The following is an 18,053-nucleotide window of genomic DNA, read 5'->3' on the forward strand; positions in this document are numbered from 1 at the left end:
AGCTTGTATCAGACCTGAAACTCCTAACGCTTTAGCCGTGAGTTCATCTCTCTGGTTTTCTCATATCTGACTCAAGCGTGAAGACCGCAGAGAATCAATTGTGCAGGTATGGCGAGTGGAGCAACAGGTCGTGACCTCTGATGACCCTCTTCTGTTTGTCTCGAGAGCTTGTTTCACTGCCTAATCTCATGTGTTTCAGATTGTTTGTGTTGGAAATTGATAGGTTCCCTCAACAGGGACAAGATAACACCATGTGGCACGGAAAACAAGAACTGAAGAAGTAGTCATGAAGGTGTTCACCTGTATGTGAGTAGAGTTGTGGAGTACTGGTCAGATTTATTTCTATTTGTGATGTTATTATAAAACGCTCAAATATCACTAGGCCCACAATCTGCACACCTTTAAAGAGTTGATTTTAAAGGGGTCATATCATGAAAATCTGACTTTTTCCATGTTTAAGTGCTATAATTGGTTCCCCGGTGCATCTATCAACACAGAAAATGTGAAAAAGGACAACTCAGTAACTTTGTTTTGGTAAGCCTTTCTCTGCAAGCATGTGAAAAAAAACGAGCCGCTCAGATTTCACTCCCCTTGTGACGTAGGTAGGGGATCTTATAATATTACCACCCCTTAATCTGCACGTTTCTACCCACGGTGCCACCATTTTGTTTTCGCAAGCGACAATGGTGTACCAGTTCTAACGCCATGGCAAAAGGTCGAGCAAATCGTGCTAACTGTTCTGTCATTGGCTGCACAGACGAACACAGAACACTATTTAGAGTCTCGTTAGCTTGGATAGCCTGCAAGTTGACCCTGGCAAGATCGATTGCTAAAAAAGGAGCGTTTCTGTCCGAGCGAAAATATTAGACCATTCACAGCATTTGATAAATGTTAGCCATAAATGTTAGCCTGGTGTGTATGGCTCTGTTTGGCAAACAAGTACGCTATGTATAGTGGGCGTCCATACAGGTTTTGCACAAATGACGGCACATGCTAGTCGATGAGTTGAATCAACTCCACAGCAACTACATAAATTTATCCACTAACCGTTCAGAAACGTCCAGTTTCATTGTAAAAGTTGTAACTTCTTCCTGAGTCTCTCCATCAGTGTCGACTCCGGTTTGAACAATGTAAGGCTGAACACCGTTACTGACAATCCTCATTTTGGCTGTGTGAGATTCTCCAGCTTTGTTGTTGTTGAGCAACCGAAGTGTGAGCTGTTAAAGCTCTGTCCTCTTGAAAAAGGGGCCGGGAGCAGACAATAAAGTTTTAATTAACTAACTAAAACATTTTCATATGCATGTATGTTAATTTTGTGGTAAATATTTGGGAAAATATTATAATTAACATAAAAATTTTTAAATTTAATTATATAGAATGGATTTTAATACAGTAAAATGTGTTAAATAGTGCGATTGGTGCTATGAGAGATCTGTACCTTAATTGTCAAAAAAATCCTAAAGGAATGCTAGTCGAAATCCTATCATTTGGACAATTAAGATCCTGGATAAACGGGAATTCCAAGAACTCAGTTTGTTCTGTCAGAATGTCAGTTTATCCAGTATGGAACTTTGAATTCTTACTTGATCGCTTTAGGATTGATTCCAAATTCCATTAGAATTCTTGTAGGATTTATGAATGACAGACATTCAAATGCAGAATTCCATTGGCACAGATTCCAAACAGGCCTGATAACAACAAACAAATCAGTCCAGATAAATAATAGAATAAATACATATGTACGGGTAAATGTTTGGATTGAGCGTGTGATCGTGTGGATGTGAGTCTGACCTCAGTGTCTGATAGCGGCATCATTGTTCCGCAGCAGATCGGCCAAACAACAGGACAATAGAGAGGGACATGCTTATGAAAACATATGACATAAACCACGTCCTGGGCCTCACGTCCACAGCCAGTCCGAGAGACTCCACAGCATATTTGGACACTTAAATCACACTTAATGTACGAATACCATTGCATTAGATAAGAAAACGTCAAAGTAAGTAACATTTATTTTAAAGAAAGACCACACAGGCTCACTTTTCAGGCAAAACTGTTCAGGAAAAGAAGTGCTAACAATAGTTCTAGTGTTGAAAATGAAGACAAAAATCTGTAAAACACTAAGACATTGAGCAAAAATGATGAGAAAGCAGTTGCTTTGATATTCTGCTGTTAATATGCAGTGACATGTTGACGTTTTGAAGTGTGAATCAAGCATCTAAATACTTTTTAGGGTCATTAAACTGCCTTTTTTCTGAATCAATCATTCATATTTAATACTGAGCGTGCAGAACGCCCAACCCCCAGAGCAAACAATCGCATCAGTACAGACGGATTTAGGTCACGTGAAAGTTTTTTACTCCTTTCTGACAGATTACAAATCCATGAACAGCCTTAAATGAGTTCAAATCCAGTTTAACAACAGCTCTCGGTTTCTCTTTCTAGCTCTGTTCTCTGTGTTTTCCTCTCGGCCTGCTTTGTTCGCAAAAATAATGAATTAAAAATGTAAAACAGCGCCTCTGAATGAGTTTTCTCGCGGTCAGGACTCAGGGTTAAGTGTCTGGAGCAGTTGGAGTCACAGATGAGACGGAGAGACGTATATTTAGACAAACATACACGCATAAATAGACATATATAGAAACACTCACTTGTGGCAGCTGTGCTGGTTTCAGAAAGACACAATCATTGTAGAGGTCAGAGGTCAAACGACTGAGGCTTCCACTCTCTCCATGTACCCAGAATAACCTGCGGCCCGGCCGTCGTGTTCCTCTCTCACATGTACAATGTCAGTTCTGCTCAAGTTCACACAGGTGTAGTTCACCGCGTTAACTACTATATGAACATGTCTCACTACACCATACTTTTGTCATCCTTTTCACTGTTTCTTTTTTATGCACTTTGCTTTGATATTTTGTACATATCTAATGCAGTGATATTCATTGATATTGAAGTGTTATGTAAGTCTATTATTTAATTTTTGGTTGCTGTTTGATGCCACTGTAGAATATTAATGCTAATACTTTACAATAAAGTTCAGTTCATTAACATTAGTTTATGCATTGTATCATGAACTAATAATGAACAAAACTTTGTTACAATATTTATTATTCTAGGTTAATGTTAATTTATAAGTATACTTAAAAATATACCTGCACAGTATATAGTTGTATGGTTTATGCATTTATTTTTGTATGCATGTATTAATAATTTATACATACATGAATGAAACAAAATAAATACATAAAACAAAATAAACAAATACATCTAAATAAAATAAATACATAAATACACAAATTATTTAATTTATTTATTTGTGTATGTATTTATTTTATTTAGATTTATTTTTTATGTATTTACTTTGTTTCATTTTTGTATACATTTATGTATGTTTTTTATTATGTAACATCATAATATGTACATTTATTATGTTTTATTTATATTTTATTTATTAATTTTGGGTAATGTTCATTTATAAATATACTATTGTTCATTGTTATTTCACAGTTGTATTATTTATTTATTAATATATTTATATTTATTTTAATAAAATATTTATTATGTTTTATTATTAGGGTAATATAGGGTAATGTTCATTTATAAATATATTCATAATTTATTAGTATATTTTTTATTGTAGTAATAAATTATTTTATGTTTTATTTTTATTTATTAATGTAGCGTAATGGGTTTTTTGTTATAAATATTCTTTTAGTTCAATTTATTAGTAATTCATTTATAATTCACATTTATTTTATTATTATTATATTTTATTAATATAAGATGTATTTATTTTCATAATAAAATATTACATTTTATTGTTATTTATTAATCTTTTTTATTATGTATTAAAAGTAACCCATTATATCATGAACTAGTAAAAAAAAATAAAAAAATAAAAAAAATTATTATCCAGATTAATGTTAATTTATAAATATACCTGTATATATAATTGTATGTATGTATGTATTTATGTTTTATTTATTAATCCAGGGTAATGTACATTTATAAATAAATTTATTCATATTTTTTATTTTAGTAATAAAATATTTTGTTTTATTTTTATTTATTAATTTAGGGTATACAGTTCAATTAATTTATAATTCACATTTATTATATTTATCTAAATGTTATTAATAAAAGATGTATTGATTTATAAAATATTATGTTATTGTTGTTAATTTAATATTTATATTTTATTAAAAAAAAAAATTGGTTTGACAGTGCACAACAAGTAGACACATCATTTTGCAGATGTGAGCGTGCAGAAAGCAGCTTATGAGAAAATGGGAGTTTAAAAAAAAATGTCAGTAGAATGTTTTGTCACCTTATTATATTCCATATGACCTGCAGCTTTCAGTTCTCTGCTTAAACTGATCAGGCAGGAACCGAAATTAAGCAGAGTAAAATTCAGAGTGGATGCATGAACATCAATTCAGTCTGTGCAAACCTCCGCACTGTATTTTTAGCATTTTAATGAAGTTAGATTACTTTATTTTAAATAATACTGGAAGCTTGTTGGCCCCGCACCCTGATTGTGAACCACAACATCCATCCATCCATCCATCCAGATCTAATATAAAAAGTATCTTCTCTGTAAAGTTCTGACCATGACACACGTCTGTGATGATCTGCCACTAGAGGGATCTGATGACACTGAGCAATCCAGCTGCTACAGGAGACCTTCTGATGATACTATATGAATCCATGAAATACATCAGTCTGATTATTGATTTTCATCCAGTCATGCAGCCACGACCCTGCACTGCCCTTCATTCATCCATTCATCAGTGTGTGTGTGTGTGTGTTTGCAGCGATGGCAGTTCTGTGTGAGTACTCCGGCAGTAGGAAGGGCTTTAGGGACGCGAGCTCTTCTGTTCTTATCAGGCTTTAGTGAAATCCTCACTCAGCAAATGTGAATGGGACGCTCTCAGTGACGCGTCCCCACAGGAATCTCTCTCTCTTTCTCTCTCACACACACACACACACACACACACATGGACTGAAGTGTGGAAACACATTACCGATGCTTCACACCAACAATCTGAGAAGAAGAATGTTTGTCCACTAAAAGGTGAGTTATTGTTTGTGGATTATTAAACAGGCTAATATTTACCATAAGCATCAAGTTCTGTTCTATAGTAAAAAACAGGGAAAGCTGTCAAAATGGGGAAGTTGTCACAAGGGAAAACAGTCTAAAGTTTTATACACGTCAAGACAGGTTTCCATGTGTTTTATATGTTGTAATTTTAATTATAGCTTCTGTGAGCCAAAACAATGGGTTACTTTTTCCATTTTTGCTTTCTTTTGCATCATATTAGTTTATTGGTTCGTTGGATATTCATATTTGGGGTTTTTTCTGTTTAAATTTAGCTGAAAACTCATTAAAAAGCATATAATTTAGCCCAGACTTTAAAGCAGTGGATCCAGCAGTTACTGCTTCATCAGCAAAATGAAAACATGCATTGAAGAAAAATACAAAATTAAGTTTAGAACTTTAACCGAAACTCTCTTTTTAACATTTAATAAAACTGAAATAAAATATAAATTTTACATATATGTATATATATATATATATATATATATATATGTGTGTGTGTGCGTGTGTGTGCGTGTGTGTGTGTGTGTGTGTGTGTGTGTGTGTATGAAAAGCTTAAATAAAAAGACTTTTGTGACTAACTGAAATAAAATAGGTTTAAGTTGAAGAACTAAACCTACTAAAATTGAAATAAAAAAATATTAAAAACAACTAATAAAAATGACAAACAAAATTTTTTACAAAAAAATGTAAACTAAATTTAAAATAAAAACTGATAATATTAATAAATACTATAATAGCAAGTAAGTAACTTTTAAAAAATATTTTAAAATATTTAACATTGATATTTTATTAAAATATGAGGGACGAAAAAAGTTAAAGAGCTCTTATTTAATATTTACCTACACATAAAGTGACTGAAAACATCTGTCTGTCTCATGAATGGAAGGCTGTTGCTCCGGATCCAGCTGACTCTTCGCTCCGCTCCAGGTTTTCACACCGACTTTCCTTAAAAGCATTCGGAGTTTAAAGCGCAGAAAAACACACCAGTGAGTGGAAGAGGGATCAGAGCGGCAGAGGCGGATCTCAGTGCGGTTCAGTGCGTGTGTGTCCGGAGCGAACGAGCGGAGGATGGAGGACGAGCCGCGAGAGACCCTGGACTAACGGAGGAGGTGGTGGAGGAGGAAGGGGTCTTGCTTTTTACATGGAACCTGTTTGTGTTTTCCTCCAAAGGTGGATTTTATACTGAAACACTACATGACAAAATGCCATTTGCCAAGCGGATCGTGGAGCCCCAGTGGCTGTGCAGACGCGCGGACGCGGACGAGGAGGCTCTCCTGCTCCAGGACCTGTGCGCCTTCAGTAATGTGGCTCTGTCCCGGACCCTGCGCCAGCTGTCGGATCTGGCCAAACACGCCTGCTCGCTCTTCCAGGAGCTGGAGCACGAGCTGCTCACCACGAACCGGCGCGTCTGCGCGCTCCGGGAGAAGATGAGCAGGATCCAGGAGACCACCGGTGCGCTCGACCCCAAGCAGGAGGCAGTGCGTGAGTACCCCATTTCAAGAGTGTCTTTTTCTTATCCAAATTGTGATGAACAGTTGATGTTCTCAAGGTTTAGTCTTTCTGCACTCGATTGCACTTGCGATCTCACCAGCCCAGATGTTGTACCCCTCAGGTACATCAGAAAACAGCCCTGAAAGTGTTATGTAATAATGCAAATATTTGTTTACTTTTGCGCGCTCTTGTCTCCCCTCTAGCGCGCGTGGCTGGAGTGCTCTAGTGCGCTGGTGACGAACCCAGTATGAAGTGATTCATATCCACATTGAAGCCTTGATCAAACACTTGTGACCTCGGGTTACTTTAAAGGAAACATGTTTTAAGTGAGCTCCCTGCTTAAATCCAGCTTATAAGTGGGTTTATCTTGATCAAGCAGGTTTGTGGAGCATGATATCAGTGGTTTGAAATCACAGCTCGAGTCTTGTCAGCAGGGTTGTGAGTCACTTTGGAGAATGCAGTGAGAGTAGTTGGTTTATCCAGGGCTGTGTGCTCCTCACTCCACATGTCATTGGGAAAATCTGATTCTTGTTACTGAGAACATCATTTCCGTGTTGCATAAGAACAGATTCTGTCATTCATGCACACGTGAAAGTGAAACAAGCCTCTCTGCTGTGTGCGCGGGTGTTTCTGCTGCAGTTAAACTTAGTTTATGTGGAAGGCTATAATTAGTTTAGTAAGTTTAGATTGTTTTGTGTGTTTGTTTGCTGATTTGCCTCATGTATAATGAACTCCAAATGGAGCCGCAAGACTGAAAGAGAAAGTTTTTTTTTCTGTTTTGAGAGTGTTTTGGAATCTTTGGCCCTTTGGATTTCTTTTAAATCATGATAGTATTTTTTATTTTATTTTTTTTGTAATAATAATAATAATTTATATTATGTTTTATATATATTTTTAATTTATTTTTTAAATTGTATTGATATTTTATTGTTTAATATTTATTATTAATAATATAAATATTTTTGGAATATTCATCATGATATATTCATCAATTTTTTTCATCATGGTAATGTTTTTTAAAATAATAATAATAATTTGTATTATGATTTATATATATATATATATATATTAATCATATTAATAATATATTTAATTGTATTGATATTTTGTTGTTTAATATTTATGAAATAATAATAATATAAATATTTTTGGAATCTTTGGACTTTTGGATTTATTTTACATCATGATAATGTTTTTTAAATAATAATAGTAATAATAATAATAATTTGTATTATGTCTTATATTTTTTTAATTTATTTTTTAATTGTATTGATATTTTATTGTTTAATATTTATTAAATAATAATATAAATATTTTTGCAATCTTTGGACTTGGATTTTTTTACATCATGACAATTTGTATTATGTTTATATATATATATTTATATATTGATGTTTTATTGTTTAATATTTATTAAATAGTAATTGTATTATGTTTTATATTTTTTATTTATTTTTTGAATTGTATTATGTTATTGTTTAATATTTATTAAATAAAATTAATAAATATTTTATAAAATATTTTAGAATATTAAACAATAAAATTTCAATAAAATAAAACAATAACATAAATCAGATATAATAATAATTATTAATTATAATAATTTAATGTATTGTTTTTTATTATTTTATCAGTATTTATTATTTAATATTTCTTTTAAATATTTTGTAAAATAATAATAATAATAAATATTTTGTAAAATATTAAAACAATATTAAACAATAAATATAAATAAAATAATACAAAATATAAAACATAATAAAATAAAACCTATATTGTTGTTGTTATCATTGTGACCAAAATATGTGTCATTGTGGAAAAGTCCATAATGTTCTCTTTAAGAGACACCTGGACTTAATACAGTAGCATGTATGATATTTAAGATATTAATAAAAACACATGTCAACTATAATGGACAGGAGAGAATCAGAGCTGTGAAATTCTGTAAAACTAGTTTTCTGTGGAAGCTTGTTTCTGCCACTCAATAAAAAATAAAAAATTGAATTGTAAATAATAAAAAACAGAATTGCAAGATATAAACTCACAATTGCGAAAAATAGAGTCAGAATTGCGAGATAAAAAGTCACAATTACCTTTTTTATTTTTTATTCAGTGGCAGAAACAAGCTTCCATGTATAGCAGAAGACCCATTACAGGACATCTAGTCTCTTCATTCTGTCTGAATCTCCTGATCTTCAGGCTCATTTTTGGAGTATGTGGTGTTTATGTAATAACACCCAGCCTGGCGTATCCTTCCAGCGTTCCTTCCGTCCCTGTCTTTTCTTTATTTAGCCTCTAATAGTTTGTTTTACTCTGGGAGGTCTCATTCACACACTTTCCTCATGCGGTCCTGTCTCTCTCAGTGTGACTGCTTTAGGGGTCGAGGAGGAAGATCCTGAGCAAAGTTCAGAACATATTAACTTTTGTAATCCAGGTCCCTATAGACAATCCATGAGACTGAAGTCTCTGTTCCAGCAGTCTAATAAGTGCTTGTGTTTTCAGCCTCTTGTTCCTGTTTAACCTGTCGTTTGGGGGTCAAAGGTCACTAATGCACCTCGTCCGGCTCTAGTCAGCAATACCTGTGGGTCATTTCTGCTCAGACAGACAGATTTTGTCGTTAATCAAAATGATTGGGATCTTTTGTTTGTGTCAGTCTGCTGAAACATGACATCATAATTATGGTAATCCATCAAACTGACCCCATAAACTTTTTTTTTTTTTTTTTCTTCTTCATTTTAAGAGAGTCTAAAAAGTGTACTAAATAACTTATATATATTTGTCATGTGTTGTCAATTTTTTTCTGCCATCGAAAATGTGATCAAATATTTTTTAAAATATTTAGAAATATTTTACTGTGAATTATTACAAAAATTTAGTAGTAATTAGTAATTTCTTTATTTTATTTTATTTTATTTTATTTAGTAATTTTTGTCAATTTTTTTCTGCCTTAAAAATGTGATTAAATATTTAAAAAAACATTTAAAAATATTTTTATTTTATTTTATTTTATTTAGTAATTTTTCTATTTTTATTCAGTAGGCCTATGCAGTATAATAATAATAATAATAATAATAATAATAATAATTATTATTATTATTATTATTATTTTATAGCCATATTTTTGCTATATATATATATATATATATATATGGTAATATGGTATATATGGTATATATATTGTTATTTTATAGCCATATATATTTCATATATTTTTGGCCAAATTGTTCAGTCCTTTAAACAAGCACAGCAAACCTGGATATTTTTTTTTATCACTATCTTTATCAGAAAAATCAGGTATATTATCAGAAAAATTGGGGATTTTTTTTGGGATTTTTTGGGAATAGTATGTAGAATAAAACCTATGTTTAGACTACTGAGATAACTGAAGTTTAATAATCTTATACACATTTGTCAACATTTTATTTAAGCTGTAAAACTTAACAGCTAAGAAACAGCTTAGCATTGTGACAGTGATTTTTATAACGCCAATCGCCACTCATATTTTCTTCAGAACATGTGAAAATGATTTCTGAGCGAACAGCTGGTGTTGTATGATGTTGGTTTCTCCTATCAGAGGAACTTTTGAAGTCTGTGTTATTGTTGTGGTAATGATAGATATTGAATAGATTTGTGGACACCCTCCCCCAGCACCCTAATTACCCTCCATCATCCCTTTCAGAGTGATTGTCTCTTGTGCGCTTTAACAACAGAGCAGCTAATATGAATCTGAATTAGTGCAAATGTGTGTGTGTGTGTGTGTGTGGGCTTTGGAAGGGTCTGTGGTACCATTCAGATTCAGCATGGCCACATTAGGATCTGTTTACGTTGCTTGCGCTGCACATGGTATTCTGTGTGTGTGTGTGTGTGTGTGTGTGTGTTTGATATCAGGCATGATGCTGACACAATTAGGTCAAACACATGCTCCCTAAGCCACATCCCTGTTCAACATTCTCTCTCACATAAACATGCCCTCAAATTTTAATTATGCATTGTCTAAATGCTAATAATAGTCTTAATATTGTCAAAATGGTCAAAGATAACATGAAACAACAGAGAAGAGGAAGAGTTGTTGTAGTAGAGTGTTGTTGTCATGCCGTCATTTTACGCCGGACTGCTTCACAAACGAGGGTCAATTCAACACTGGATTTGCACAAAAGATTAACATGACGGCACATGCTAGTCGATGAGTTGAATCAACTCCACAGCAACTACATAAATTTATCCACTAACCATTCAGAAACGTCCAGTTTCATTCTAAAAGTTGTAACTTCTTCCTGAGTCTCTCCATCAGTGTCGACTCCGGTTTGAACAATGTAAGGCTGAACACCGTTACTGACAATCCTCATTTTGGCTGCGTGAGATTCTCCAGCTTTGTTGTTGTTGAGCAACTGAAGCGTGAGCTGTTAAAGCTCCGCCCTCTTCTGGAAAGCGGCCGGGAGCAGCAGCTCATTTGCATTTAAAGGGACACACACAAACGTGTTTTTGCTCACACCCAAATAGGGGCAAATTTGACAAGCTATAATAAATGATCTGTGGGGTATTTTGAGCAGAAACTTCACAGACACATTCAGGGGACACCAGAGACTTATATTACATCTTGTGAAAAGGGCATAATAGGTCCTCTTTAACATCTGTAACGAGATTTATTTTTGAGGGAAAAAGAACATTCGGAAGGAAATAATGGAGGACAGGGCTTGATTTTTGTTCATAAGCATTTAAAGAAGTAGGATATGATTTTATTTTGTTGATATTATTCTGTCATTTGAGAGGTGGAGGACATTTTTAGCCGCGTTTCCATACGACGATGACGAGATTCAGGCTTTATTAAGCTTATATGCGGAGGACGAAATCCAGTGGGAACTTGAAAGTCGCGCAGTCCTACATCATCGGACTTAATCTTCACGGTACTTTAGACAGGTCTGTGGGAAAAAAGTTCCTTGGAAAAGTTGTTCAGAATAATTTCGATGGAAACTGCACTTTTGACAAACATTTACACACACACACACGTTTGTTTTGCTATACTTGTGAGGACCTCCATAAGCGTAATGGTTTTTATACTGTACAAACTGTATATTCAGTCCCCTAACCCTACCTGTCACAGAAAACTTTCTGCATTTTTACATTTTCAAAATGTAATCCATCAATTAGTGTGATTTTTAAGCTGTTCTCCTCATGGGGACCAACAGCAACAACAACAAAAAATGTCCTCACAAGGACAATGATTTCAGAAATTGCCATCTCTGTGGGGACATTTTGTCCCCATAACATAGGGTTTACCTGAATCACACACACAGGGTTATGAAGAAAACATTGGATCATCTTTTTGGCTCCTAATGCCACAGAGCAGGTAAAAACTTTTGGAGAAATGGTCAAGTGTGTGTGTGTGTGTGAGTGTGTGTGTGTTTGTTAACGTAACAGGAGGACGCATGACTGTGAGGCAGTGAAGTGTGTCTGGCTCTTTCAGATTAGCATTTCCGTGGTAACGAGACAAAAACTGTGAATGAGGCGGGTCATCCATGACTGTTCCTTTCTCAGTTCACTAAAACCTCCTCAGGACAGCTGAAACTCCTCATCATTTCCATTTCAAGGCTGGCTGTTAATAAGGTGCATGTCTTCAACCCTCACGTCCTGTTTGGGGTCTGACAGAGAACCTTGCCGAGAGCCTAGCTGCTCTTTATAATCTGATTATAGTATATTTTATAAAATTATCAAATATTTTTTAAAATATAAAATTATGTTTTCATTATTATTTAATAATATAGTAGTTGAAATAGTTTTTTTTTTATATTATTATTATTCTTCCTGCACAGTCTTGCTGACATAAGCAGAAAAGAAACTTTTTTTTTGTATGTTAATAATCATGAAATACATTATTATAATTATTTAAACATAATTTTTCCATATGAAGCTTACAGGTCTTTTTTGAGACCTCACACAGAAGTGAAGTCAATCCTGACGGGACATGAGGGTTAAACCTGGTATGTCTCCTTGCTGTCAGACTCGTTCCTCTCTGGTCTCACTTTGTCCTGTCATTTCAGGCCTTCTGGGTGGTTTATTTTGATAAGGTATGTCAGTAATTCAGGAAGCACACCCTCTCTTTCTCACACACACACACGTTTAAACTCCATGATTCCCAAGGAATGTCTGTTTTCTCTGATCAGAGCCAGTGCTGGGAGTATTGAGTTATCCTGAGTCACAGAAATACAGTATAACAACAAGGCAGAAAAGTAGTATGCAGATACAGTATATGCAGTAAGAAGCATGCTAGTATTCCATTCCCAATATATCCTATGTTTGTTGCTACAGTAAAGGACTATTATAGGTATACAGAAGAGGCCTCGGGAACACACGCGGTTGGCCGTGAGCCACGTTCCAGTCCTGCCTGTCATGTTTGTGTATTTCTTTCCAGTGAAGTTTAATGGCTTGTTGAGTTTGGGAAGTTCTAAGGAAAACCTGTTCTAGGAAAAAGAGTGTATTACACTTCCACAGCGACTATAGTTTGTCCCTGAGGACACTGACTCGTGCTCGAGCGGCAGCGCTGTGGCCGTCGGGACGTTTTCTACCAGTGCAGGTCTGTGGATGATAGACTGAGGGTCATCAGTGAGTCTTTATTACTGGACACTGAGATCTAGAGCTCTTTCACCCTGTTTGTGTAGAAGAGAGATCTATAGTGAGAGGAATAGTGAATGTACTGGCAACATAATGTCACAGGTGTGTGTGTGTGTGTGTGCAGGTGAATGATTTGAGTGTTTGTGAGATGCTTTGATATCGAGATGGACAGGGCGGGTCCGAAATATGACAGCGGATTATTTTTTAGATGGGTGTGAGCTGCTTCTGTCTCACTTTCTGTCCTATCTATCTATCTATCTGAGTATCCGTCTATCCGACTATCTATCTATCTATCTATCTATCTATCCGAGTATCCGTCTATCCGACTATCTATCTATCTATCTATCTGAGTATCCGTCTATCCGACTATCTATCTATCTATCTATCTATCTGAGTATCCGTCTATCCGACTATCTATCTATCTATCTATCTATCCGAGTATCCGTCTATCCGACTATCTATCTATCTGAGTATCCGTCTATCCGACTATCTATCTATCTATCTATCTATCTATCTATCTATCTATCTGTCTGAGTATCCGTCTATCCGACTATCTATCTATCTATCTATCTGAGTATCCGTCTATCCGACTATCTATCTATCTATCTGAGTATTTGTCTATCCGACTATCTATCTATCTATCTATCTATCTATCTATCTATCTATCTATCCCCATCTCCTTTAGTTTGAGTTGATACATTGAACTGTGGTGCTAATGCTGTCAAACAGGTTTGAATTTCCCTTATCTTCTCCTCATCATTTACTTTCATCTATCCACTTTACCTGTCAATAAAATAGCAACAAAAAAAAGAGATGTTTTCATTGAAAAATAGATATATTATATATAAATAAAACCTGAAGTGTTCATATATATTATATAAATAAGTCCTGAAGTCAATCACCTTTCTGTGCTTTTGCATTGATGTCTTAGACATGGCGAGCAAATCCCTGCTGTGCTTCAGTGTGTTTTTCACCTCAGATTTGTTGCATTATATATGACGGCGTGGGGCTGAAGCATGTGGTGGTTTAATGCAGCTCTTATGTAGGGTGTGACTGGAGACTCCACATGTATTATGCATTGCACGCTTCCTTACGCGCTGCACGAGTTTCCCCCGATCTCACATGCACCGGTTGCGCTGTTTTTTGGGAGGGCTGAATCGCCTGATGGGGAAGAATGACAACAAACACCTTGTCCGTTTGCATCATTCTGTTCTCATCCAGCTGTTATTGGTCCTCGGCTGTTTTTGGGAGGTGGAGGGTGGGAGGCAGCGTCTCTGTGTTGTCACGCGTCTCCGGGCTAACAAGCTAAACAGGGAACGCAGCGAGCGCATTTGTTATGCAACATTTAGAGTAGGCCAGCGGGCTGCAGACAACTTTCTCTCTCTCTCTCTTGCTCACGCTCTACCGCAAAGTCTGCATAGTAACAGCCCAGAGGTGAAACGCGTCTAACCTTCCCATTGAGGACTGTACTTGCGTTTTCTCTCATTCACAGTATATTCCTTCTACACCTCATCCTTTTTCTTAACTTACATACGTAAAGTCTCTGGTTTTGACAGAGTGTCACTTTGTCCTTATGATGCACCATTCCCATAGAAGTCAATTTGCAACCCTCAATAAGAAGCTCTATTAAACAGCCCTATGATTTGACTCTATCCAGACGCTACAATGTTATCAAGCCTCTCAGCATGCAATATCAACTCAGAACTCTAATGCACATTCTCTCGGTGAATTTTTATCTCTCTGTTAAAAGCCTCATGCAGGTCTGGATGACTGTGAGCTGATAAAATATGGTTGTTAATTATAGCTGGAAATCAAAGACCCGTCTCTTTTATGAGTATGAGTATGTGTCTGCAGACAGGCCTGATGCACCGATGCTGGTTTTTTCATGCACGTCTCTCAGGGCTGAGGTCATATGCCTCCGGCTAAAAACAGGTGTCAAAAAGACACTTCATGTCTGCTGCAGGAAGAATGATGCTTCTGAAAATTAGTACGTCTTGTTTTCCCTTAGTAGTTTTAATTGCACTGAAATTAAGTGCTGAAATTAATCCAGGTAGTATTTTTTCAAAGTTTCTTTGGTAGGGGATGAATCATAGACTGGCGGTTCCTGGCTTTGTCTCACACACTAGGGTGAACCCAAAGTCATCGGCGGTCTCCGGTTGGATGGTTTTGGTCTTTTAAGGGAAGCGTCTGTCTGTTTGATGTGGTTTCGGTAGGGTTGTTCAGTCATATCAAGAGTTTTAAATCCAGCTGACTTACAGGAAAACACGTTTTACACCTCAGGGAGGCTGAGTCCATTTCCAAACCGAGAGTGATGATCGGTATGACGGGGAAAGAGGGAGAGGTCAAAGGTTAAAGGGAGGATTTGGGAGTGTTTACACTTTGAGAGTTTTTCGAGCTTGAGCAAAGTGTGTATGTGTGAAATACTTTAGAGTAGGGTTTGGCCAATGTCTAAAAAATGAAGATTTCAACATTTTCTGGGTATTTGGGATTATTTGATGTATGTGATGTTGTATTTGCTTAAAATGGGCTTTTTCAAAATCAGGAAACCATAGTTAGAAATGGTCATTGTTGTCAAATAGATTGAAAATGTTCAAAATTCAATGCAGAAAGTTAAATACAGTAAAAAAAAAAAAAAAAAAAAAAAAAAATCTAGTTAAAAATAATGTGGACATATTTTCCACACAGACTTTATTAAATTATTTTAATGTATATACATCAATAGGGTACATAATGATAAGCAATATATGTCTATATCATTTTTAACCTTCTTTGTTTACTATTTATATCAGAGATGCTAATATAAGCATTTGTTTGATGATTTTATACTCTCAAGAATCACACATTTGGTCCAATTCTTTTGTCCAGGTTTTTAGGAAAATGTTCAAATTAAAATCATATTAATGTTATTATGACATTCACAATGTTTCTTAATTTTATTTCACTAGCAAAATTGTGAACATGTATTGTGAGTAATCTATATATCACTCAGTCCACAAATGTCCACAGAAGTCAGCTAAATCTGACAAAAAAATCTCATTTTGAGGCAAAAAACACCTGTTTACTTTATAAAGTACATGTTTATTTTTTTCTAAAAATTCAAAACTTTTTTTTTTTTAGAAGATTATGGTTAAGATGAAATTAGCTATGTATATGCATAAAATCATCTATATTTTTGAATGTCTGTGAAGCTTGAGTTTCCATTCTAATGGTGTTGTGTGAAAGGGAGTGAGAGCTTTTGAAAGACAAGACAAGACTTTGGAAAAGGTCATGACCTCTCAGACTAGTCTGTGATTTGTTTGGAGTTGATGTTTGTTTTTGTGTAGGGATATATCCGTTTAAAGTAGATGTCTATTCCCACAGGACAGTCATAAATGAGATCTACTTGTACTGATTTACTCTTTAATATCTCAATTGTGTTTCCTTTGACAGCAATGATATTAAATGGAGAGCAAATGGAGACTACTTTTTTTTTCTACTGAAAAAGAGACCCCAGTAATGTCTTTAGCGTTTCAGAAAAGAATCGCAAAGTTTCCTCTGCATTTCTCTTATTGATTGTGATCCCAAGAAAATTGCCAATGAAATCTCATGACAGCAGCTCTCAGCTAGTGTTTGTGTGTATGTGTGTCATAGAAGTAATCAGGCTGCCCTCACCCATGATCTATGTTAATACAACACACACACACCTCCAGACAGGCAGATCTCCGTCCTAATCCCATAATCTCTGTAATTGCACATCTCCGTAAGTAATAAACACTGAATCCTCCCTCCTGTGCATGAATGCTCTGACTTACGGTGAACCGGGGACGAACACCCATTTCCTGTGCGATCCAACACTGCGGGGCGGAAACTCAACACCTGTTTGTTGTAAGGGTGTGTTTCTTAATGCAATGGAGGTCACCCAGGTGCCTTTCTCTCCTCTCTCTAACATACACACACACACACTGGTGTTGAAATGTCTTAAAGGGACAGTTCACTCAAAAATGAAAGTTCTGTCATCATTTACTCACCCGCATGTCTATCTAAACCCGTATGAATCTCTTTCATCCGTGGAACACAAAAGGAGATGTAACCCCCATGTACTGGGTGTTTTCCTTACAGACAAAGTAAACGTTGACCAGGGGCTGTCAGGCTCCCAAAATGACCAAAAAGAAATGTAAAATAGTCCATATAACTTTTCCTTAATATTACACGTCATATAATGCCATATGATAGATTTGTGTGAGGTAAAGACTGAAATTTAAGTCATTATTCCCTGAAAACCAACCCTTTAGCCATTTCATTTAATCAGTACAGACCTTCACACCTGTAGTTTAGTGTCCTGTAAGGCCGACAGGGAATGTAGCGTGTGTGAGGTTTTTGTTAGAGTGCGCTGGAATCTGTAACTGGTGAGTTCCTGAGCTTTGTCAACTCTTCTGTTTTCCACACCTCAGCAGCATAATAGCGAAGAACACACCTTGACACACAAACAAACATATAATGATCTGTTCGCAAGTGGAATTACGCCATGCAATTATGCAGTTGCTAAGCATTTTTCTAGATTAAGCTGTTCCTATGAGTTTTTTTTAGCAGCTGTTATTATGCTGCTGTATAGTTATGGGTTTGCTTTAGTGTGTGTTAGCACTTTGCTGTACAATTAGGTGATTGCAAAGGTGTTCTGAGTGGTTGTTAGCATATTGCTACATGGTTAAGTGATTCCTAGAGATTTTTGAGTGTCTTTTAGCATGCCACTGTACAGTTATGCAGGTGCTAAGGTTTTCTAAGTGGTTATTAACGTTTGCTGTATGGTTAAGAGGGTCCTAGAGTGTTGTTAGCCTGTTGCTTTACAGTTATGAGGTTTGCTAGGGAGTTTTGAGTG

The 18,053-nt window shown here is 35.5% G+C and overlaps 1 protein-coding gene across 5 annotated transcripts in view; it reads left to right on the forward strand.

Annotated features, from left to right (window-relative positions):
- Positions 1-5,861: 5,861 nt before the first annotated feature.
- The window catches only part of nhsa (Nance-Horan syndrome a (congenital cataracts and dental anomalies)), a 105,380-nt gene continuing 93,188 nt past the window's right edge, over positions 5,862-18,053 (forward strand). For 2 of the 5 annotated variants that reach the window (XM_051880149.1, XM_051880147.1), the window contains exon 1: positions 5,862-6,580. In XM_051880149.1, the coding sequence (XP_051736109.1) occupies positions 6,301-6,580 (280 nt within the window). In that variant the 5' untranslated portion in view covers positions 5,862-6,300. The remainder of the gene's footprint in view (positions 6,581-18,053) is intronic. The other 3 variants (XM_051880146.1, XM_051880150.1, XM_051880148.1) reach the window with 3 other exon arrangements.

Source organism: Ctenopharyngodon idella, chromosome 22, assembly GCF_019924925.1.
Source record: "Ctenopharyngodon idella isolate HZGC_01 chromosome 22, HZGC01, whole genome shotgun sequence".
In the NCBI taxonomy this organism is placed as follows: domain Eukaryota; kingdom Metazoa; phylum Chordata; class Actinopteri; order Cypriniformes; family Xenocyprididae; genus Ctenopharyngodon; species Ctenopharyngodon idella.